The sequence below is a fragment of the Dendropsophus ebraccatus genome, chromosome 1, assembly GCF_027789765.1.
Source record: "Dendropsophus ebraccatus isolate aDenEbr1 chromosome 1, aDenEbr1.pat, whole genome shotgun sequence".
NCBI lineage: Eukaryota > Metazoa > Chordata > Amphibia > Anura > Hylidae > Dendropsophus > Dendropsophus ebraccatus.
Genome location: NC_091454.1, coordinates 137,749,803 through 137,774,927, shown reverse-complemented (window position 1 = coordinate 137,774,927; position 25,125 = coordinate 137,749,803). Strand labels below are relative to the sequence as shown.

At 40.4% G+C, this 25,125-nt stretch overlaps 1 protein-coding gene across 2 annotated transcripts in view; it reads left to right on the top strand.

Annotated features, from left to right (window-relative positions):
* SND1 (staphylococcal nuclease and tudor domain containing 1) overlaps positions 1-25,125 on the top strand; it is a 502,890-nt gene that overhangs the window by 463,162 nt on the left and 14,603 nt on the right. For both annotated transcript variants that reach the window (XM_069979511.1, XM_069979502.1), the window contains exons 19-20: positions 19,341-19,464; positions 24,118-24,187. In XM_069979511.1, coding sequence (XP_069835612.1) covers positions 19,341-19,464; positions 24,118-24,187 — 194 coding nt within the window. The remainder of the gene's footprint in view (positions 1-19,340; positions 19,465-24,117; positions 24,188-25,125) is intronic.

Sequence of the window (25,125 nt, the reverse complement as noted above, 5' to 3'; positions counted from 1 at the left end):
ATTTTAATGTTAAAATGCCCTCCCCATGAGAGTTCGACTAGAGAAAGGATGACATGGACATTGCATAAAATGTACTGTTAAATTTGGGAATTGTCAAGAAATGGCTCAGATATATATTATCTATATACTGCAAAAGAAAAATAGTAAACAGCACACCCAGGAAGTGAGAATTTTTTTTTTTTTTGTCATTCATTTATACAAAGTGTGTAGTTATACTTTAAAACCTATCTTACCATACATATTAGATTTATTTGCTGATCAACACCTATACCACTGACAGCTGAAATGAATAGCATTTATCTTTAAGCACTAGTACTTGTCAATACCTTAGGATACCTTATAGGCAGCAAATGATAGTTTCTTCAAGTTAAAGGAGAAGTCCGACTAAAATTTTTATTAAAGTATTGTATTGCCCCCCCCCCCCCCCCCCCCAAAAAAAAAAAAGTTATACAAATCACCAACATATACTTATTACTGCACATAAAGTGATTTTTTTTTTTCCCTGCACTTACTACTGCATCAAGGCTTCACTTCCTGGATAAAATGGTTATGTCACGCTCCGACTCCCAGAGCTGTGCGGGCTGTGGCTGCTAGAGAGGATGATGGCAGAGGGATGCTCAGTGTCCCTCCAGTGCCCTGTGTCTGTGTCCCCCTGCCATCATCCTCTCTAGCAGCCACAGTCCGCACAGCTCTGGGAGTCGGGTCGTGACATCACCATTTTATCCAGAAAGTGAAACCTTGATGCAGTAGTAAGTGCAGGGAAAAAAGCACTACATAAGCATTTCCCATTATAAGTGTATGTTGGTAATTTGCATAACTTTTTGGGGGGGAATACAATACTTCAATAAAAATGTTCGCCGGATTTTTCCTTTAATGTGTAGGGAACTGGAAAATGGGCCACACTAAGGATATAAGCGTCTTTTAGGAGGGTCAAATTTTGATGGTTAGAAGGCTAGGTGAGAGTATTAACAGAGTGGTGGGCCTTTTAGGGTGTTCCCAGTATGCATTGGCATACCTACCTACCAAAGTTGATCCAAGGAAGAACAGTGACAGGGTCATAGTCACTTATTATTCATGTATTGGAGGCATGATTAGTCCAGTCTGAACTACTGTAGGACAAATGTCTGAAAGTTAACGCTGGCTATGAACATACAGGACTTATCGATTCCATGCCATGATGGGTTGTTTAGGTTGCTTGGAGTTGTATAACAGCATGCCGTGGCCTGGAGTGCTGAGGATGTTATGCAGCAGGTGGGCTCTGGTGTTTGTACTGAGGCACTTGTCATGGTAACCAAGAGCGGTGTTACCCATCCCCGAACACACGGGCACTGGCAACAAAAATAGCACAAAGTCCCGCACTTGACCAAAGGCAACTTTAAAACCACTTTAGATTGTCCTGACAACTATAGAAGGATCCCTGTCGAGAAAAGGGTGGTCCCTAGAGGACGGTTACCCCTCCTTTTGTGTTTAGCAGTGCATCTCAAAGAAAATCTGTCATGAAAAAAAAAAAAATCTGTGGCTTTTCTGTGGTCCCTGACAAGAGCTTTGGCCCCTTGGGACAGGCAAGAGTATTACTGCAGCAGGAACTCTTTCTGTCTTTCTCTCCACCATCCACTAACAAAAGACGTCCCACCAGGAACTAACTGGGCTTAAATAGTGGTGATCGGGTCTAAACTCCTATTGGTAGGGCTGTGTAAAGAGAGAAAGAAGTGTAGTTGGCTGTTAACTGTGTGAGGCACCTGCAAATGTGATTGGTTGAAACCGAGAACATACAGTTTAAAAGTTAACCTTTCACCTTCAGCTGTGCTCTGATAGTACAGACAATTTAGGGGAAGTGAGAGACCAGGTGGTGAAAATGTAAACAGCAGCTTCATCTCCTTTGTGTGACACCTGACAGCTTTACCCGGGTAACATAAGACTCAGTGGACCGCCCATACCGGGACACTACATATATAGATTTGTATGTCAGGCTGATCAGTGTATATAATATATGGTAAAAAGAAGCTATAGACACATTTCTGTCAGTCCTCTAGGGACTGCTGCCTGCTTAACATGCAGTTTACATTTATTTGCTATATTGAAGCATACAGGAATACCTTGTTTATGGATTTTATATACTTGCTACATGAAATTTTAAAATCTAGTCATGCATAATGCAGATGCCACAAAAATGTGACCTTGTCTGGAGATATTTAGATTGCTTGCAATAGCAGATAATGTAAGGAAAGACACATGATGTCTCTGTTGATCCTACCAGGATGATGCTAGACTAGGAAACATGTTTGTTTTGCTTTTGTTTGACATTGGCACTGAGCAGAACTGACAAGCAATCTGTGAGTGAAGGCACTAGGGCTGAGGTAGTTTTGTCCTATCCTCCTCCTCTTGTGTACCATTTTAAGTTGAGATCCAGCATCATGCATATTGTTTACTATAATGTATATAATGCTCTGGATTTTAACCAAATACAATTTACATTTTAAATGAGAACTTAGAGCATTACTGTCCCATTAAAAGACACAGATGTCAAAAGGTATGATAAGCCAGGGTCTTAGCGCTTAGACTCCCACTGATCACCAGAGAGCCAGGAGAAGCACACTGCTCACCCACACTCAATATATGTGCACACTGAGGAATCCGGGCGGATCACCCATCGCAGATTGCGCAGCTCGTCCCCACCCACGGCTGTGCCATAGACTCCATTCTATGGTCAGGCAGATTCCACCTCCCGCACGAAGAATAAAACGGTTCATTCTTTGGTCGGACAGTGGAATCTGCCTGACCATAGAATGGAGTCTATGGCACGGTTGGAGATGTCTGCTGATGCCTGCGGCCGTAAACAGTAGGTCATTCTCTAATAACACATTCCTTTTCAAACAAGTTTTCAATCATATTTTTGGTGCAGATTTTACTGGAATCATTTTAAGGTGACATTCTTGTGCAATGCCCCGGTGGTATGAATACAGTGGAAATTCCTCAGAGGTAACCCTATTGTGGACACTACACCCCTCTCAGAAGTTATCTAGGGATGTAATGAGCATTTACAGTTTTTTCGCATATGTACATATGTATTGAACTTGTACTGGTATGGCAGTACCCCATATGTGACCATATTCTACTGACAACAGGGTTTATCTGTCATCACTGGAGTGTGCACCGATATCAGCTGATGTGGAAGCTCAGTTGTCTGTGTGTACACTGACCGTTATGATATATCTGTCATAATGCAGGAATGTGCACCCACCCATCAGTCATAAGTGATATAGGGGTCAAGTATAACACTATAGGCCCCGTATATAAAGGGATATTGCCATATATCATTCTAACACATACCGCATCGGGCCCATTGACTTTAATAACCTTAACATGGCCTACTAGTGACTGCGTTTGGTCTGTTTTTTTAATGTGGGTTTTTTCGTTTTCCTATTTAGCAGGACCCAAAAGTGCAGCAGATTATACTTTTTAGTCTCCAAAAAGTAGAATACTGCCTTCAGTCAAAGTCAATAGACCCATTGCAATATAAATCAGAACACACTTTTGCTGGTATACTGGCACCCAAAAATAAGGCAAGGCATAAATTGGAGTTGAACTTGAAACACTTCTAGGCTTTACACCACTACAGCTATTTAAAGCTGATGCTAAATATTTTCTTTTATTACATCAGACACCATAAATGGATAATTAAGCAATAGCAAATTTACTGTAGTTTCTGTCTTTTTCTTGCCAATATATGGGTAATCGTGCTACATACAATAGATGTAACGTAAGTATATTTGGAATACAGTTTCTAAACAAATGACAAACTGAACCAATAACAGTTTTCTAGGTTTATAACATTGGTGGCCTATCCACAGGGTAGACCAATAATGTTTGATTGGCAGGGTGGCAACAGCTGGCACATCTGCCAATCAGCTGTCCGTGGAGACACCCAATAAATTGAGCAAAAACATGAGTTCCCGAGAATAAACCACACCAACTTCCAAATGCAATTTCTTTTCCTTTTTATATTTTCTTATGCAAAAATCATCCATAGAAAACAATCACCACTGTGTATTAAAAAAAAAAATGCTGTCATGAAGAGGAGTTTAGGAAAGTCCAACGCCCATCCGGGCTACCTGTTCTAGTCCTTGCTCATCCAGAGCTACCAGCTGCACTCCCGGATTAGCATTAGCATGTCCGTGAAGACACTGCGTATGCAGTTAACTGTGCTGCACCAGCTGAGTTGCAGTGACTCGGGCCACCACTACACAACAGACTGGCTTACGGCACTGTATAGATGCCAATGCAGTGGCTCTGCCAATACCTTAATAGCCCATCCTATGTTATAAACCCATACAACCCTTTTAAATTCCCTGAAGCAAATCCGTACTGGCATGTAGCTGCCCCCAAACCACCGGTACCATGTTGTAGAGGCCCTCACAAATAAAAACTACTTTGTCAATCTGTCATGGCCTAGAGCATCAGTGCCTTAGGCCTGCAGCGCCTCTCTCTTCCTCTGTCCAGTCCATGGATGTGCTGAAAGTGGAGATGAGAGAGAGGGACAGTGGTGCCGCAGGCCTAGGGCACGGATGCTCTAGGCCACACCAGATTGATTCCCTGCTCCGCAGCAATAAAAGTAGTTTTTCTTCAAAATACCGGCATCGGAAGAAAGACCAACCCTTGAACCAGACCCAGTGTGAGGACCTCTACAACACATTACTGGTTGTTTGGGGAAGCCACATGCTGGTACAGATTCACTTTAAGTAAATTAGCCATATCTGGAAAACTTTTTTAAGCACTTAATAATAGCAAATGCCTCAGTCAGATCATCCTTTATGGATGCCCTCAAATATGATCTTATTTTTTCCAGAGCAGACAACAACCTCTCTACACTAAGGCCTTAGTCTCACATTCAGTTTTTCTTGGATGACACTGATGTGGAAGGCCTGTAGTGGAATTAACTCCCCCTGCACAGCAGCATCTCCAACATGATGCTGGGAGCAAGGGAAACTGTATAAATATGCACTGCGCTTGTGCTTAATAGAACGCTACCTTAGACTTTAATCTACAACCACTGTGTCTCGTCTACCAGCGTTGTAGAGGTGTGTATTTTTTTTAATCCAATGTACATTTAAAGTGACACTGTCACCCCCTTTTTGCATTATGACTTCTCTATACAGGTGTAAAGGGTAAATTTTGCCGTTTTTATACCCTTTTTTTTTTATATCATATGTCTTGGTGCTTGTTCCAGTAAAAAGTGATCTTTTATCATCTGCGGATTGTCATACCTGGCAGGGGCTTCGCAGTTGCAGCGCCACTTAGCCCCACCCAGATTGCCACTGTAGCCCTGCCCCTTTGTGACCATGGAGGTGGGGCTAAGTGGCGCTGTGACCGCAAAGCCCCGTCCAGATAGCACAATCTGCAGATGATAAAAGATCACTTTTTACTGGAACAAGCACCAAGACGTATGATATAAAATAAGGTATGAGAAACTGCAAAATTTACCCTTTACACCTGTGTAAAGAAGTCTAAATGCAAAATGGAGGTAACAGTGTCACTGTAAGCTTCTTTCATTTATAGGCTTCTTACTCTATATGGGTGGACAGTTTTATTTCTAGATGCTTATATAGAGCCAGTGTATTCCAAAATGTTTCCTATTTTGACAAATAAAATGTTAAATATTAAGTCTTAATTGAGCTATGAAATTTTTAAATGTTTGGCACAGTTTTCAAGAGTACACTTATTTTGGGTCTTCTGCAAAACCATGCTGCTTGAATACCCAATGTTCCCTGTAGTCTTTGGATGTAAATCTGCAAGTTCCACCTTCAGTATCTCCGTCCACTGCCCATCATTATTCTTACCTCATTGCTTCTCAGTTATATTGGTCATGGTTGTTTGCATCACAATGCCACAGTTGCCAGTGTAGGAAGAGTTAAGCAAAGACCTCTTACTGATAGTGCAGCCCCTGCATTAACTTTGTTTAATGAAGTGTTCTCTTTTAGCTGACACAATTAAGAACATTTCAGAAGCCTCATTTAGGTCTTCCATCTAATGGAGTCTCTGAGGAGGAGGATGGCTCATCAACTGATTGTTGTCTAGCATAAAAAGTATTGCAGAAATTTTCACATTTGGGTTGTCTGTTTTTTTGCTGTAGTTATTTCACATTAGTCAAATGCAATAGGAACTTCTTGTTTTCATTAACAATGTTGCTTTGCTTCCACTGATTCCTAGGACCACCATTAGGGCAACACATGAATGGTGTCTATATGTTTGTTCTTGAGCAAACCATTGCCCTATTTCATGTGCATGTGTTAGAGTGGAAATCTCCGAAGCCCACTAGAGCAAATTTGTCAGACAAACTATAAACTCACACAACTTGGGAATGAAAGGACGTATCAACAAAATAGTATAAAAAAAAAACCCATCAGGGCACCATAAGTCTTAACTTTCGAGGTTGACCACAGATCCTCTTTAAAGTTTTGTTTACATTAGCATTGCAGTCTCATTTTAAAGAGGTTATCTGTCCCCATGAGTTTCTTTAAATAAGTACACTCTCTCTTTCCCTCTCTTATTTGGGGAGCTTCCAGGTCCCAACTGAGCCATCAGACCCTGCAAAGGCCTAAGAATTGTGGAAGGATATTCCCTTCCAGATTTTTAACTATATTATTTATATGGCCAATTGCTGTATCTTATGAAGTGGGTGGAGGCTGGGAAATTTCCAAATAGGGAGCGCCATTTAGCTCAATTTTTGGAATTGAAACATCTGTGGACAGTCCTCAAAGGGGGGTTCTTGCCGTCCGGTAAGTTGCTTCCTCTACATAGGTTGTCTCACCAGGTTTGGGAGGCGGTTATAAAGCTCCTACAGTATAATGAAGTAATACTTGAAAGACTACTATGTTATCACCCCACACCTACCTCATTTCTCAGACCAACTAGACCCCCAATTCTGGATACAACACAGTCTGTAAGCTTGGCGATGTGGGTAAAGATCATGTTTTTTGCTCAACAATTACAGGAGAAATTGTATCGCAAGGGTCGACATGCATGCATGTCATTATGACATGCATTCCGGGCCCAGTTCCCGGGACCTAATTTGCCATTTTCCCATAACCCCCTGATAGGGGTGTTTAAAATGCAGGGCCCATGAGGGCTTATCTCAGGCCTGTTTCTCATCCAGGCAAAATTGAAAGCCAATCCATTGCGGGTAGAGGACAGGTGGAGACAGGTTCAGGGTGGTCTGGAAGAACAGGATTGGTCTGACATTCTTTCATCCCATCTCTACGTTTCGCCTGCAGTTAATACTCGTATGGCACAATTATTTATTACGCACCAGAGTTATCTTACACCTGTGCGTATGTCAAGGATGGTGACATTCAGATTTCTGGCACATAATATGGGAATGTTCTGACGTTTCCAGATTTTGGTCCAGTGTTACTGATCAACTTTCTCTTATGATAGGGATCCCGGTGCCTTGCACTCCTAAAATATGTATTCTGGGCTTGCTGGATAAAGAATCATGGCCCCAGTATCTCAGGATATTTTTGTGTGAATAACTGTTTATTGCACAAAAGACAGTCACAGTGACTAGGCCCCCAGTGCTAAGCAAATGGAAGAAACTTATCAACTCTGTCCTGTCCTATGAATTTATCATGTATAAGCTTAGGGGATGTGCAGGGAAGTTCAAGAAAGTGTTGGGGTGGTGGTGTAACTTACCTTTGACCATCTTCCAACCAAATAGATCCATCAGGATGGCAGGTGATGGTGCTTTACCACATGGGGGGGAGGATGCAAGAGAACCTGTCTTAATAGATGTAGAATCCTACCTGTGTTTGTATGTTGTATCATAAGATCTTGTATCTGACTGGGAGTTGTTATCACTTGCTGACCATTTGTAGTTTGTGTATTATGACAATACACTGCTTTTGGTGGTATGGCGCTATAGGTGGCTACCAGCAGGTTAGATTTGTCTCCGCGGACAGCTGAGGTAAAGCAATGCATTCTGTAGTTTTGAGCAACTAGGCAATAAAACAACAAACTACAGAACTAAGACCCCCAAAACAAATAGATTTTGGTAGTTATAGGTAAGCAATGTTATTTGTACCTGATGTCAGAGTACACCTACAACTTTCATGTATTTCCCTTATACTCCTTAACTTCCTTTGTTTGATTAAATTGTTTAATGTTTTACTTATAAATAAAAACCAAAACACATCTAATGACCTGAACTGAAAGCACTAGAGTCATATATGATGCTGTCAATTCGGACCTGTAGAACTATGGTTGGTCTGGGACTTGCGGCTGTAAATATGCAAAAATGTGCCTCTAAAACTGGCCATAAAGGGGTCATTCGGGATTGGGTAAAACACTTTCTTGTAAAAAAAAAAAACACCCCTGTCTCCAGGTTGTTTGTGATATTACAATTCAGCCCCATTCACTCATTCAGCATTTACTGTACAAAAATACCAATACACTTATGTGAAACAGAATTTACATAAGTTCACATTGTGTATTTTCATGCACTTTTTCATTCAAACTGTAAAAAAAAAAAAAAAAAAAAACATTTTTAGATTTTCTTTTTGGCACAGATTAGAAATACATATGGGTAAGTGACATGGCACTTAGTCATACCAGTACCTTGTGGGAAATGCTTTTTGAAGCCAGGACACAGATTAACCACACTAAATGGGGCTAATCTACATATACTTTGTGACAAGAGGGAAATATGTAGCAGAAATGTCAGAGTCACTTCTTCCAATGAGAATTACTGTGTGAACCTGGAAGCCCTGGAATAATTAGCTGTAATTTTTTATACACCGCAAGGGACGTGACTGATACCTTTTACAATGGACTAGGTAGAGGCTTTCGTTTATTAAGAACAAAAGGTCTAACACTTTTTTTTAACATCAATCAGAATCATTAAGGACTGTGCCGAATATTTTGTACCTGGAACATCTAGTAGCAGAAAAAACCCAACCCCCCATGTGTGAGTGGTGTCGAAATTGATGCTTCCATGTGTGCTGGTGGCACTCCGTTCTTCTCTGGTTGCTATTGTCTTTTTCCTTGGTGGTCACTCCTCACTTTAAATGTTGCACACCTCCTGTCTAATCTACATTTTGAGAACCAGGGGTGTGGCACTGAATAGGGCACTGTGGCTGTGATAGTCAGGTACTGTAGGAAAGGGTGTCTTCTGAGAGAGAAGGATTGTATGTCATGCTATGTGAGAGCATTAATGTTCTTTGCTCAGTATTGTGTTGGTTTAATAAAAACCTTAAAAACAAATCCTGTAAAAGAGCAAAGTATTACTACATAAAGATCAACTTTCTCTTGCTTTAAGAAAAGGCGATTTCTACTTATTTTGTGCTGTACCAGTTCTCTCTTTTAACATATAAAAAGAAGTCTGAGGTATAGGCTTCTAAACTGTAGCAATGGAACTTGTGGGCAGAACTCAAGCAACAGCAGGGGGTAACACTACTGTAATACTACAAATACCGCCATTTTAAATCAATGAAATATTGATATTACTCCATCCTGTTGAAATACACACAGTACATTTTGCAGGACACCCCCTTTAAATTGTTAATCTTAATATCTATGGTCACCTCTTTTGAGTCAGCTGTGCTGTATATTTTGTACATCTGTTTATACCTGATTGCTAAACCTATAAAGCACGAATGTGAATTGGTATATTCAGTATATCCATTAAAACTTGAATTTGTGTGTTTCTCATTTATACATGGAAGATCAGTGAGGTTTTAATAAGGTCAGACATGGCTTTTTATTTCCTCCTATCTATGTGCCATGGCGATATTGAAGGTATACGTTTCATTTTATTACAATTTCCTGTAGGGGTTAATAAGTTTGTTCCTGGTAGATTTTGCTTGTGTTGAAATTAATACTAAGGTAGCTCATAGGGAGGTCCTTTTTTCCCCCCGGCGCTGCTTTGGTCAGCATTTATAAATGTGCTTCTGTTTCCTTCAATGCATCTTCTCTCCTTCCTTTCAGTCCATCCCTGCTGGGTGCTGCTAACACTGCAAGATCAGCCTCATTTGTTAGGCCAGCACCCGTATAAATTTTACTTCCCTAGGGGATAGATATGCTTTGTTTGAATAAACCTCTCATGCTTCCAGTTTGTCCAGCCTGTGAAATAGGTCCTTTAAGGGTCAGTTTAGTAGTGGGATTCTTGGTGCAGTAAGTAGCATGGTGAACCACTATAACATTTTAAAAACAGCAAATGTAACTAGAACTGCCTGTAAAGACAGACATTGCATGGCATTGCAATTTTAACTTGACATATAGATTTGTAAGCTGTAGTTTTAGTATATTTACACTAAACAGGAAATTTTACGAAATTAGCACAGGCTGGGGTTTGCATGTCCTTTTTTTTGCATTGTGAGTAGTTTAAATGCCATTCAGTACAATGTAACATATGGTAAGTGCAGTAAAGTCATGTACCCTTAAGTGCATTACTTATGCAAGGTAAGCTAAGAAAAGCAAATCTGTTAACAGCTATGGAAGGGCTTACAGAAAATGAAGCAACTTAATAGCACAGTGTCATGAAAAGTGTTTGCTTCCTTCCAGATGTCCCTGCATATGTGCGTATTTGTCACACTTGGTTTGTGATAGTTAAATAAAAAGCAGTAAATATCCAGAATAATTAAGAGCTCACTAAAACTCATATAGCCCAAGTGAAATTATTTCTTCCCTTTTGATCCAGGTAAGTCTGTCCTCATGGCTACTGAACACTTCCTGTACCGAGAAGTCATTTATATCACTATGTACTTCAAATGGATTAACCCTTACCATGTATGATATAGTCACTACGAAGTATCTACAAGAACATTAACAAAAAATTCCATTAAAAAAAAAAAGAGGGTAAAAAAAAAAAAAAAAGATGGATAAGACATTGCTGGCCTTATCACCCTGATCTCTCCAAATAGACAGGGGGAAAAAAAGTTGAATTGGCTGACCTACAAAAACTACTTGACAGAACCTCATAAATGTGTTAGACTATATTTCCTGGAATGGCAAGGAACATATATACGATGGAGACTACTTAACCATCCCTCCTAATGGTGGTCACAATTACTTTGCTCAATTGATGAAAACAAAGCCAGGAATGGATTTGAAAAGAGGAGAAATCTTAGTGTTTCCTTTATGACCTGTTATCTATTTACAGTCTGCTCCTGGCTTTGGCTGCAAAAATTTGCAATGAAAAATCTGTCTGTAAACGCACCCTAAGTGCTTATTCCCATGTCCAGTATTTTATGGGCCCTATGGGCGGGAAAGCCCTGTAATGGAATGTTTCCCCGCCCGGCATGATGTATCAGTATCATGCCGGGAGTGGGGAAACTGTTTGACTCTCTGCAGCACTGTAGTGACACAGCCGCACAGCTCTGATACCATTTAGGGGGTTATCTAGAATTAGAAAAAAAATACAGCTTTCCTGCAAAAACAGCACCACTTTTATCCCCAGATAGTGTTTGCCATTACAGCTCTGCACCATTCATTTTAATGGAACTGTGCTGAAATACCACTCCCAAACTGTGCACTAGAGTGGAGCCATCAGGTACATTGCTTTAAGATTTTAACATGAATACACTGGATCCGATGCAGGGATGCCAGTGCTGCGCTCCTCTATTTAAACCGCGGGCTTGTTCCCCCACACAGCGCCAGTCTATTCCCAGAAACTGGCCCGGCCTGAAGCAGAGGAGGTGGGCCCACCAGCCCCCATTGTGACGTCTGCCCTCCCCTCTGTGACACCGATCCATTAGAATCAATGTAGGGTCACAGAGGGAAGGGCAGGCCTGCTTCCAGTGCTTCAGGCCGGGCTAGTGCCCAGGAATAGACCGGCGCTGTGAGCAGAAACCAGGCCGTGGTTCAAAAAAAGGGCCGCCGCACCAGCATCCCTGCACCAGCACCAGTCTATTTATGTAAAAATCTTAAAACGATGTACACTTTAATGTGGCAGAATATTGGGGGACCTCTAACGGAACCAGGGAACATAACCCTGTTGTTTTGATGCTCGAGACCCAGCTGGCTTGAATGTGACCTATTGTGTCTAAGTGTTGTTATAACATTATGCTGGTTAGGCTATGTTCACATACAGTTTTTGGGTGTCTGAATGCATAGTGGAGTGTGTTGATGACAGATGACGCCAGTAGTTTACATTATGACCAAATAACTGCAGCCAAGCTATACATAACGCATGCTGTGCATTAATTACTTTACAAAAGATACTAGGCCATTTTTAAGTCTTTTATTTAAAAAACTCCCAATTTTTCCACCTGAAGAGAGAAATCTAAATGAACTACAATATTAGAGTGGAAATATTCCTTTCAGAGAAAGTTGAGAGTTAAGAATTGTATATTAATTCATCTTCTAAACACAGAATTCATAATCTGTACAACTCCCAACAGGGCAAAAATTCCCAAAACACAGAGGGAATTAATATACATTTATTAATACAATTTGGCCTTTCTTCCTGGTGTGTTGTCATTGCTACAGAATTGTGTATGCACAGGCAGAACTGCAGCCATAGCCTGGCTATCCTGCTGTTCATGTAGCAAGTAAAGGTTTGTACAGTCAGTGAAATCTTCATCTTACACCATTCATACAGAACCTTTTCCTGTAGGATTGATATTTGCAGTACTTTATTATTTAGTTGTGGAGCAGTTTTTAAAGTGTCTCATAAAAGAAAATGTTAACAGCATGAAAATGATTGTGAGTGACTTGGTGCATATTTGTGTAAACTGCTGCAACATTTTCAGCTTGTAAATATGACCTAGGATGTAGGATTTTGGTGGGGATTTTAAATTCTTAAATACCAGTTTTGTGGCATATAAAAGCTGCTAAACTATGCACATGTCAAAATCCATTATTTTTTTGGGCTGGAATCACACTCTGCAGTTTTTAGGAAAACTGCCCCTGATGCTTTTGTGCCAAAACCAGAAGAGGATCCAACAGGAAAGAGAAGTAGAAGTCCTCCCTTTATATTTCCCATCCCATTTGAGACAACTTTTTGGCACTAAAACTGCCGTGTTGGATTCCAGCATTATGCCACTTACACTACTGCAGCTCAGTAGATTTAACGTAAACTATGCCAGTAGCATAAGTTAGGAAATTTAGCTGTGACCTTGATTTTAAAGCCCAGTGCACCTAGAGCGACAAAGATGTGCCAAATTTATTAAGAGGCTTGCACCTCTCAGTGTGTTGAAGTAAGACTAGATGTGTTAATAATGTCATTTGAAATGCTGGTCTTGATTAATTTGCCCCTTTATCATATTTAATATTTAATCCATTTGGAATTGTGGGATCTATACTTTGTTACCCATTTTCCAGAAGGACACTTTTTTTCCTTAGATTTATCTGTTAATGCTTCTAAGAACATCAATGTATGCATCAACAGGGCTTATTGGGGTATACAGTCTAACAAATTTATCCCCTATCTAATAGCAGGGTGGTTTGACTGCTTTGGCTCTCCACCATCTCAATAACGAGGACCAGAGTCTCCCATAAGCTTGCCATTCTTTCTCTATAGGAGCTACAGAAACAGCAATGTACTGGTTTCTTTATTTAAACAGGAGACTCAGATCCCTGTTCTTGAAATTGTGGGGGACCTAACAGTTTGACCTCCCCACAATCAGATAGTTATTCCTTATTCTGTGTACAAGGGGCGGACACAGACTGCAGAGGGCCCCTGTGCATAAAATATACTTGGGCCCCCATAATCTATTCTTATCTCCCCATTTCTGCCTTAAAAGCGCGCACTCACAAATGAATAATATGTACGCTCAGGTACCCGTGACATGTGTCCTGCTTTCTTGGAAGGGCCCTACAGCACAGTTGTCAGGGTCCACTAGAGCATTGTACTGGACTGTACATACTGACCCTGTCCCATCCTGGACTGATGTAAATGTGACCACAACTCCCTGTCCTCCCTAAATGAAACATAAGAGATGTCCTCTCTAATCAGAGTCGCTAACTTTTCTTTTTCTTATCGGGCCTGAGCAATCATGAGGACTTCTCCCAGCCATGATTAATCTACGCAGAATTGTCCAGACAAACATTTTAGGCTCCTCACTCTCACAACATCCTTATCTATTTACAAAATTCACATCAGTACAGTCCCCCTATAGTAGTGTTGGCCATGTGTAGCCCCCATATGGTAGGTGATCCCCTTGTGTAGTACCCTTATAGTAGATGGTTTCCCTGTTGTAGTACCATTATAGTAGCTTGTTGTAGTCCCCTTATAGTAGCTGGTCTCTCTGTGTAGTGCCCTTATAGTAGCTGGCACCCATAACTAGCTAAAAAACTCACCTAAAACATGTTCCACCACAGCTGCAGCTCTCCCAGTGCGCCTCTGCTCTCCTCCTCTCTCTTCTGGCGCCGGCAGCGTATTGGAGACGCGGCCTGTGCCAGACTTCCCTCCTGCCTGTCAGTGCTCACTCAAATGTAGTGATGCACACACAATTGAGGTGCGTGCACAGCATTTGAGGGCCTGGCGGGTGAGTCCGACACTTCCGGGCATCTGCAAAAGTATCGAGGGATGAAGCTGCAGGGCAGGACTGGGCACCTGGCACTGGCAGTGAATTCATGTGGGCAATACATATAGCCTGTGTGACAGGACCCAGGGCAGTGCAGGGGCCTGCCAGACTCAGAGTCCAAACCTGACAGGCCCCTGTACAGCTAAACCAGCTGCACAAGTGATTTGTCCGCCACTGCTGTGTATGGTGGATAACGTTGTAAGAAAACCCTCTAAATTGAGACTTTACAGTACATAAATTGATAGATATAGCAATCTTTGATTACCCAACTTCCCCCCCCCCAAAAGAAAAACGCACATGCAGAACTGATGAATTAAAAAACTCTCCTCATAACAGAAATATATTGTAGAATCTTACAATATTGTGCCAAATGTTCAGGAGTGTGAGTCCACATGTGATAGACTTAGGCTGGCATCATCAGTCCAAGGTAGCGACAAACAATATAGAGTGGCTATAACCCTGCCAGTGTTTCTACCTCCCTGTTTGTTGAGGATTGCTGCTCTGGTACAAATCTATATGTCATGTTTAAAGTGGATTATTGCACTAAGATCTGTTTGAGCTTTTAGCGGTATCCTGTAGAAAATTCCCTGTGTATTTGTAGAGTGCAAGGTTCCAGATTTTGCTGGGTCAGCAGGATGAGCGCTTGCTGAGATTTTTTTTATCCATGTTGCTACGGCAACCCATATTGTGTTTAATGAAGGGTGAGACCAGTGAGGTGAGAAGAACCAAGGTGGAATGACTTTCTAGCTGACCAAGCATTGTAAGGACGGAAGAAATAATCATAGGCAATCCTCATATAGATCACTGCTGTACTTTGTCATTGCTTCATTGCTGTTGTCTGTTCAACCAGAGAGTACAAGACCTTTCCCATTTAATTATCTTTTAACAAGGACTGCCTACATTTTCATGTGTGATATGATGCCATTGTGGTTTTTAGTACCTGTGTAGGTGTATCCACTTGTCGATTTTGTTGACCTTTTACTGCTTTGGTACATGTGAGTACGCCTTTAGGCTACATTCACATGTTCAGTAGTTTTTTGGGACCGTATATGATGTCTGAAATCGTCCGCAACCTGCAAAAAATGTGTCCATAATGCATCTGCGAGCCGTATTTTTTTTGCACATTAGCAAAAATCGATAGTGATAGGTAAATAATTGGAAATGGTTTTGTGGACATTACAGACATTTCATCAGTTAAAGTTATGAATCTGCAAAAATTACAGACGCTCCCATATCCTCCTATAGGATCTGTGCAGCAGTTATGGTCCGTACTAGAGCTTGTCAGTCACTGCATATCCATAAATATATGGACAGTGTAAACAGCCCAATTGAAATGACTCGGCCCTAAATTTGATCCACCAATCCGCAGTTACGGACAAAACTACGGAACTAGTCACTGTAGCCTTAGTGTTAATGCTTTCTGTTTCTGCTTTACCTGTGTCTTTTTTCAGTTTGCAAAGATGATGCATCCTTACAAATGCACCATTGAGGATTCAGAATTTTGCTAACTTACAGTAATCAGTAAATACGCAAGCTGTCAGCTGCGTGCGTCCAGAATGTGACAGCCAATCACCACATTTGGCAAACTTGCACAACGCTAATTTGCTCAAAAAATTGTGACTTTTACAAAAATCTGAGATTTGTGACTTTTTTTGCAAAGTTGTTTTTTTTGTTGTTGTTGTTGAAAGTGTAGATAAATTGTCCTATATATGTATTTTATATATTAAAGTACATAGCGCAAAGAGAAACATTATGTAACATTAAGGTGTACCCTATCATTTTCTGTTGTGGCTGTGGTCACCGTGTGGGGCTGCGGCATTTTTTAATCAGGAACCTTGATGTGGTGTGTGGGCCTATGCAATTTTTTTGAAACAATGTCTGAAAATAATTGACATGTCTATTTTTGTGGCTCTGTAGAAAGGCTGTTGTTCTATTGAATTGAATGAATTCAGAAAACTACAGCCGTTATTTTCAATGACCACTACAGCCATAGTTTTCCAAATTGTGTGAACATATCCTATGGCTGTATTCATGTTTTTCAGGACTCCCTCAGGTGGCATCCAATCTCTCCAAACACTGAGAGTTAAATGCAGAATATTTGTGTTCCCCTACTTTTTTCCAATGTTCACTCAGCAACGACTAGCATTCAGTTCTTAAAGGGGTTATGCAGCGTTAGAAAAACATGGCCACATTCTTTTACAGATAACACAACTCTTGTCTCCAGTTTGGATGGAGTTTTGCAACTCAGTTCCATTGAAGTCAGTGGAGCTTAATTGCAAACCACACCTGAACAGGAGACAAGTGTTGTCTCTGGATAAAAATGGCACTGTTTCTTAACGCTGGATAGCTCCTTTGGTGTTGAGCAGCTAAGGGCATAAATAGTAACGCTTTTTACATGATGTGTTAAGTTTTGTTTTAATCTTTAAGTGTCAATGTTATAACTTTCAAAATCTAAATCAACAGTAGATGGGAAATAAAGTTTGCAATTGACATTCTTTTTTTTTTGTTTTGTTTTGTTTTGTTATCAGACTGTATGGCAAAGCTTTACTTACCAGAAATCCAGGTCCAGTCTCCTGAAGGCAGCTTTTTAGTCTTGTGCTGGATAAAAAGAGAGACTAAACTCATGAAGTCTGGCCAGTACAGAGTGTCACCATTTAATGTGTCCATCAGTCACATGACTGCCTTCTCAGTGCATATGTGACCTGGAAAACACTGGACGTCCTGTTTTAGACTCTTTGGAAAAAAGAAGTCAGAACACAGGAAGTTCAGTGTTTTTCATGACAACAACAAAAAAAATCATGTAAATTGCAAACTTGCTTTATATCACATCTACTGTTTTAGGTTTTGAAAGTTTTATAACATGTACACTTTAAGTTCTTATATTCTATTCAGTTTCAATAGTTCAGTATCTGTAAATTTCGGAAAGGTTTGATGTATTAAGCCCAATCAGAAAAGGCAGCTCTCTAATAGGGCCCCATAGAGTGTGTTTCTTTTCAGGCTGTATTGTTCTATTGTTGTTCATTACAGCTTATATTTTGTATCATTTCCAGCTACACAAATCTTCAGTAAATAGATGAGCAGTGCTGAGTGACTAGAGACTTGCTCTGAATATGACCATGTATGGATTGAAAATCTGTCTTTTATTATGTTTGTATATAGGAAGCGCTTCTGCCTTGGCAAAGGGTTGAAACGTATCCATGGTTTTACATTGTGAAGCTGTCCCAGATGAAACCACAGGTGTGCATACTGTTGCATCATATCATAAAAAGCCCAGCCAGTTCACCATTGTTCTGTAGCCAGAGTTACTTTGCACCTGCACCGATTACGCTCCAGTCCCTCTTCTTGTTATCACTTAATTAAATCCTCATATTAATACACAAGTGTCCCTGCTGTAAGCACACTCTGATGGTTCTTTCTTGCTGTCTGTTCAAAAGCCTAGCGAAGCACAATGTTATCTGTGTCTGCAGAAGCACATGGTGTGTGCAGATCACAAGTAATGGGCCTTTTCACACTGTGCTATTTGCCCTGACAGTCAGTTGAATGTGTCTGAGTTTGTCTGTTAAACGCCTATCATGTTACGTTGGTCTTTTCCAACTTGTGCAACCAACAAAGATCATCTACTTGCAGCCTTCTATTGTTTTGTTCTTGAAAGTGTGCTGCAAGCAATACACATATATACTGGCTCTGGCTGCTGATGCAGATTGGAAGTGTGGATGATAAACTATCCAGCCGAAGTGTTCTTTAACTGTTACCTGCAGAAGCCAAAAAGTGGTAGAGACTTCAAAGGAACAATTTAAAATTACTGACAATTTTCCATCTCATGAACATGAACTCTGTCTGTGATGCTGACCCCTACATGCTGCTGTCAGCATTCACATTAAGCTGCACAGCCACAGTCTGTATGACAAACACAGCAGCTTGTGTCAGAGTGAGCAGTCAATACTCAGCCTTAATTAGCCACCGGTGAGGAAATGCTCGACAGGTAGAGGCCAGTGAAGACTGCCTGGCATCGGGGTAACACAAGGACAGCTAGCACTATACACACAACATCAGATTGCAGATGCAACTACTGCTTACAAGATAATGTAATCTGCAGACACAGCAAAAGTTCTGCACAGAGACCCCCAACTGATCAAACTTTTGATATATGCGCATGGCATGTCAAATGTTTTTTTTTTTTTTTCCTTTTAATATTGGCAGTAGCTCTTTGAAGTGTGTTTTTCAAAAGAATTTAAATATCCTGCCTGGTTTATTTACCTTAACCCTTCAGAGTGGTAACATGTCCATACTTTGGGCGGAAGGCGAAATCTGCCACATGATAGAATGGAGTCTATGGGACAGGCGTACAATCAAGCCGGGGCGAGCGTCGGAATCCACGGGAAGTTCTCTGCGCGGATTCCGTAGTGTCAACGCAGCCTTAAATGTATAAGGTCCACGTACGTAAAGGGATTATCCAGTGCTACAAAAACATGCCCACTTCCCATACTGTTGTCTCCAGTTTGGGTGGGGTTTTGAAACTCAGTTCCATTAAAGTAAATGGAGCTTAATTGCAAACCACACCTGACCTGGAGACAACAGTAGGGGGAAAATTGGCCATGTTTTTGTAGCGCTGGATAATCCCTTTAAACTGACCAGTGTTTAGTATTCAATAAGGCCATTCTGTTGCAGCCAATGGGAATTATCATAAGGCTTACAGTATATCTCAATAAATTGAAATATATGTTTTTTTTTATATAGTGCCGATCTATTCCTCAGCAAAGTCGCTGACCGTTCCACTTAATTTTATCGAGAATTCATGATTATTTGTGATCCATTTTGCAGGTACGCAGTTGGAGAAGCTCATGGAGGGTATGAGGAGTGAAATTGCTAGCAATCCCCCATTGGAAGGGTCGTTCGCACCACGCCGCGGAGATTACTGTATTGCCAAATTTGTGGATGGAGAATGGTGAGTCATAGCTATCCGTTTGATGGTAGTATATTGTATGTGACAGTGAGCTTTGACACTATTCAAACACCTGTCTCTCCTGATGCTTACTCAGTCATTCCACTATTTTACTACTGTATATACAGTACAAAAGATAGCCATACATTATATGCTATGCTTAGAGTAAGTTCAAAATAATTTGGCATCTCTAGAGCAATAGCTAAAATTTCATAGTAACATAAAAAAAATAAAACCTGAGTACATTTATACACCTGTTCAGGAGGTGACAGACAGCTATGCAGACATTTTGCCCACTTTTTTTTTTTTTAACACCAATAAATGTCTAATAGAACTGCAGTCTACTTCATATTCACTTAGCTGACTTTTTGGGCTAAAATGTTTTATTTAATAAATGGTAAAGGCATCATCTGATGTTCCTTTTGGCCAATTTGTCTCGTGTGGATAATTTCACTAACCCTGTACAAAGGAGAACAGCTCTATATTAATAGCTATGGGTTTAGAATGCAATGTCTTAAGAGCACCTGTAGGTGTCTCAACATTTTTGTCTATATAGTATACAAATGTACCACATCTCTGCTTCGCTACCTCTATCATGTGCTGCTCTCAGGGCAGCATAAATCACCTGACAGGTTCGCTTTTAGCCAAGAATAGGTCATAGATGTACTGAAATAGAACACACTGCTTTTTCAGGTGTGCTTTGACCAAGGATAATCTTGGTTTACTACAGAGCACAGAACAGCTAGCACACATTTAACCAAAATGAAGTACCTTTATTGTACATTGCTATGCATCTATAACAAATCCCTTTTTGTGGATGTGAAAAAATGTTATAGTGTTCTAATCCAGTGAATGTACTGTATGTACTAAATAGGGGAAATGAATTGCAAGAAATCTAGTGATAGAATACAAACCTCTCCACCTTCCAAACCTACAGCATGTCTGCAGTCTTGTGCAGTCATTGTAAGGATAGGAATCATTAATAATGAGGAGGCTTTCTTCAATCTCAGCACACATATTCTAGCTCAGCAGTGTAGATAGATGAGGGATGCACTGTTGCAGATCCCTTAAGACATACAGATGCTGCTTGCTTGCGCTGTCAGGATATCTAGTCCATGGTGTAATCCACAAGGTAGCAGCTCATTAATAGCCAGTGGTTTTAGTTCCCCATAGGTCTGCGCTTACAGAATAATTGAAATAGCCAATTTTGTTGAAGTCTGCATTTGCAACAAGGTCCAATATCTCTGATATTTAGTAGCCTTGTAATAGGGTTTGGCTCTGAAAACAGCTGCTATAATAAACTGAGTACAAGCTTTCGGTTCATTGATGCCCTCATGACTGACTTTATTTTCAGTGTAAAATGTCATTAACATAAAAATGTACTCCAAATTTAGCTGACATTATCCTTATTTTAGGTACTGTAAATGAAAACATGAAGTGTGTCTGTTTGGCACAAATATATGTTGGTATTGAAGTTGCACAAGTTAGACTGGAGTACCTTAGGCCGGTCAAAGAAAGTCATTCTTGGGGTCCACCCTTTAAACACCCCCCCCCCCCCTTTCCATTTACACACACACAACAGCATTAGTAGGGTATGTGTATTTTGCACTACCAGTGCACATTCAGCGGCTAACATGACATGTGGTAAGAGCGCTTTATAAATAAATTCATAATGTGTTTTGATCGTAGTTGTTCTCGTTTCCCTTTCTCATTTTCTTCTCCATCAGCTCAGACCACCCTGAAGACTGCTTTTGGCCTTGACTGAGGGACTTATAGTATTCAGGCCCCAATTAAAATAAATAAATAAAATCCATCATGGTTTACTATGACTGTGTAGCCCTTGCTTTAGGTTATGTTCACACTGAGCAAAATCGGTGCAGTTTCGAATTCCGCCTGCCGAATTCCGCCTGGCGTGCAAGCCCTCCCATAGACGCGCTGACACTGTGGCAGGCAGGATTCCGCTGCGGTTCTCTCTGTCAATTTTGCTTAGTGTGAACATACCCATACATAGTAAATGTAGTGTCCTCCTGCCTGTTTTCCGCTGACCAGAGCCGCCGCTAAAGCTTCTACACTTGTCTCTGAGCTGACAGGCTGCTCAACCTATCACAATCACTGACTGAGATGGGACTGCAGACAGTGATTGGCTGAGTGGCTTGTCACTTCAGAGACACAGATTGCACTAGCTCTGGTCTGAGTCTTCTTTAAGGGCAGAGTATGTGATAGTTCTGTCACACTTTTGTCCCCTAATGCATACTGTCGAATCTAAAGTTATCCTGTGAGATGCAGTTTCAGACCATGTTCCCACAATGTCTTTTTTTACGTGAAAACGTTCAATGATTATTAATGACGACTATCTTTATCAAAAGATGGACGTTTGTCACATAAAAAAAGATGTTGTGGGGAACATAGCCTCACTTTGTCAGCCACACAATAGACTGCTTTCCTGTCCACATATGAAAGCATGTAACTTACTGGCAGCCTGAGTGGCTATGATATGACTTGCTGGGCTCATATTGTATGGATGCATAAAAGAGAAGTACAAGTGTATTTTCTATCCCATTTGAATCCACCTCTGGTTCTGGCAAAACTGCAGTGGAGGGTTAAAAAAAACTGTTGCGTGTTTTTTCAGCCTGATGGTGAGTTAAAATGATATGTGCCTAAAAATGTGCCCTCCTTTTAACACCTTGAATAGAGTTAGAGGTGTAACATGAAACCAGTGGGCCCTAGTAAAATTTGTCAACGGCCTCTCAACTTTATAGTACTGTTCTCCAGTTACCCATGACTCTGACAACATGTATATTTCAGTGCTGGCTATATGGACATGAATGTTTGCTTTCACAGTGAGAAGGGGGACAAGCAGCTGCAAGCCATCTTTCTGAGCTCTGAGGAGTTGGTCTGAAAGGCAGATAAAGGTTCAAATCTTTACATTATAGGTTTTCTGTGTTGGCCCGCTCCTGGATTTGAAAAGAAAATACTACCAAATACTGTGGATAAGCTCAGCCTCACCCATTGATGATTGTCTTTTTTTGGAACGAAAATACTACTAAATACTGTGGATGAGCTCAGCCTAACCCATTGATGATTGTCTTTTCTTGGATATATACCATTTGTTGATGTATTTAGGCTAGTAGGGGACCACTGATGCCTATACATCTTTACTGCACACCTTTTATGTACGTGGCTAAGAAACCTCCATGTAAGGTATAATTTTGCAATAGTTTAGCCATATTTTCTAGTTTGTATCAGTTTCATGTTTTTGTGTGTTGATCTTTTTTTAAAGTGGAGTTTTCCTTTTAGTGAACAATTTCTTAACTGATTAAAGGCCAGAGTGATTGTCTCCCTGCTCAGTCGAATGGATGAAGCCGGTGTTCTCTTTGAGACTTTTCTTGCTCTCATTAGGCACCAGTAGACAGCCTGATAAATGAGGACACGCATGTTGCTTTAGAGTTTAGTTTTTCCTCTGTGAAATGTCTCAGATTTAAATGTCTTTTAAAAGGGAACATCAAATTCCCAGACATATCTGTTCTCTAATTATAGCTGTTGTTTAGTATATTGGCTTTAAACAGCATACATCAATCTATTAATTAGCCGCACAGTATTATACCCCTAGGACATGTTACACCATGTACGCGTGCCAGATTCTACTTTATCTTTTTCAAGCGTTTTGGGGGGAAATGTAAATGAGCATGGAAATTTTGGATTTTCGAGTATATTGTCCCAATCAAGAGAGAGAGACTTAAATAATTTGTTGTTGTTTGCGCAATTCTCCTTTGTCTTTATCCTGAATCTGCATGATGATCTAGATATCTAGATCCAATAATGGTGAAATCGATTTTCCACTGTAAACTTTTTTTTTTTGGCTTGCAGATTTTGCCCAAATCTGCTGCTAAATCTTTACACATTGATTTTGTTGGGGAATTTGACACCCCTGTTGCGCTCAATGTGCAGTAGAAATCCATGGTAATTTAAAGACCAGGTCAGTTAGATTTCCACAGCATGTAGATAAGGTTTTCTTTTTATTTGCTGCTCAAACATTTAGAACATTGCCAAACTCTTTTTACACAAGTTTTCTTGTAATAGTATTGATAAACTCCCAGTACAGTCACACTACTGGAGTACTCTCCATTCAGGGTATAGGGTGGAACACTGCCAGAAAATGTGTGTTGTCTAGTGTGGTATAGCAGGCCAAATTTAATAACGTGATCCCAATCTAAAGAAGGCAACTACCTTAACTAGACAGGAATGGTGCGTTTACACTGACAGATTTATCTGACAGATATTTGAAGCCAAAGTCAGGAACAGACTATAAACAGGGAACAGGTCATAAAGTAAAGACTGAGGTTTCTCTTCTTTTCAAATCCATTCATGGCTTTGGCTTGAAAAATCTGTCAGGTAAATCTCTCTGTGTAAACGCACCATAAGTATTGTAGATAACCACCGTACAAAGAACGTTCTAAATCTGAGTGAGAGCTACTAGGACACCAATTTAGTCTACATAGCAATGTACTAATAATTAAACCATGTGTATGCCACTATTAAAGCAGAATTTAACCTTAACTACTGCAACTCAATTACTGCCTGGTAGCTATAGCATCTGGAATCACAGAAATAATGGTCACTTAAGGTTTTTGTTTTTTTCCCCCTCTGTCTTTTCAGGTACCGGGCTCGTGTAGAGAAGGTTGAGTCACCCTCCAAGGTTCACGTGTTTTACATTGATTATGGAAATGTGAGTATCCACTTGTCTCGATTATAGCACAATCCACTATGTAAAATGTGACAACAAGAGAAAATTATCAGAATATCTGTTTTAAAAAATGTGGGAAAATGATACCCCTGAAATAAATAGCTGAAGTAAATAGCTTAATTGGCATGTATTAAGAATTCCTTAATTTGTATCTTTCTGCTCACTTTCACTTTCAACCTAATTGTAATCCCTTAAATGCAGAGGCCTTATTAGTCCTCTCCATTATAATGCTGAGCATAGTAGTCCACTCCATTGATTGGAATGCAGTACACAGCTTCTTATGCTGCTTTTACATTTATCCGGCATAAACACTGGTATTCCAGGAGTATACTGCAGTGGGACCTCGCTAGACCTATACTTTTGAATGTGCCAAATGTAGTCTCAAAAGTGACTACATTCGGTATATTTGCAACCATAGAATGATATTCTGTAGTACTCAAAAGGTGTTTGACCACTGAAAAACCATATATGCTGCTGGCGTATACAACATTAATTTGTGCTGGATAGATGTTAACTTAGCCTTAAGGTCTATTCACACATACTAGATTTGCAGCAGATTTGATGTTGCTGATTTGAAGCTACAGATTTAATGTTGTGTTAAGTCCTTTTGCAGCTTTAAATCTGAGACATGATCTGTTGCCGATCCTATGTGTGAATGTACAGTGATCAGTGCATTCCTTACAGTAGGGGAGGTTGCAGATTTGGGATCACTGAGTAATGGTAATGGTCCTTTTACACGGAGCAAAAAGTCTCTCGATCGATAGTTTCACTATTTAAAGCGACAGTTTGGTTTTCATGTCGTTTATCATCGCTTAAATGAAGAAATAGTTTTAAAAAAGATTTTTTTTACAATTGCTTTAAGATCGCCTTAGGACATCCCACCCACTAAAACTGTTTAGACCATGGGTCTCCAAACTGCT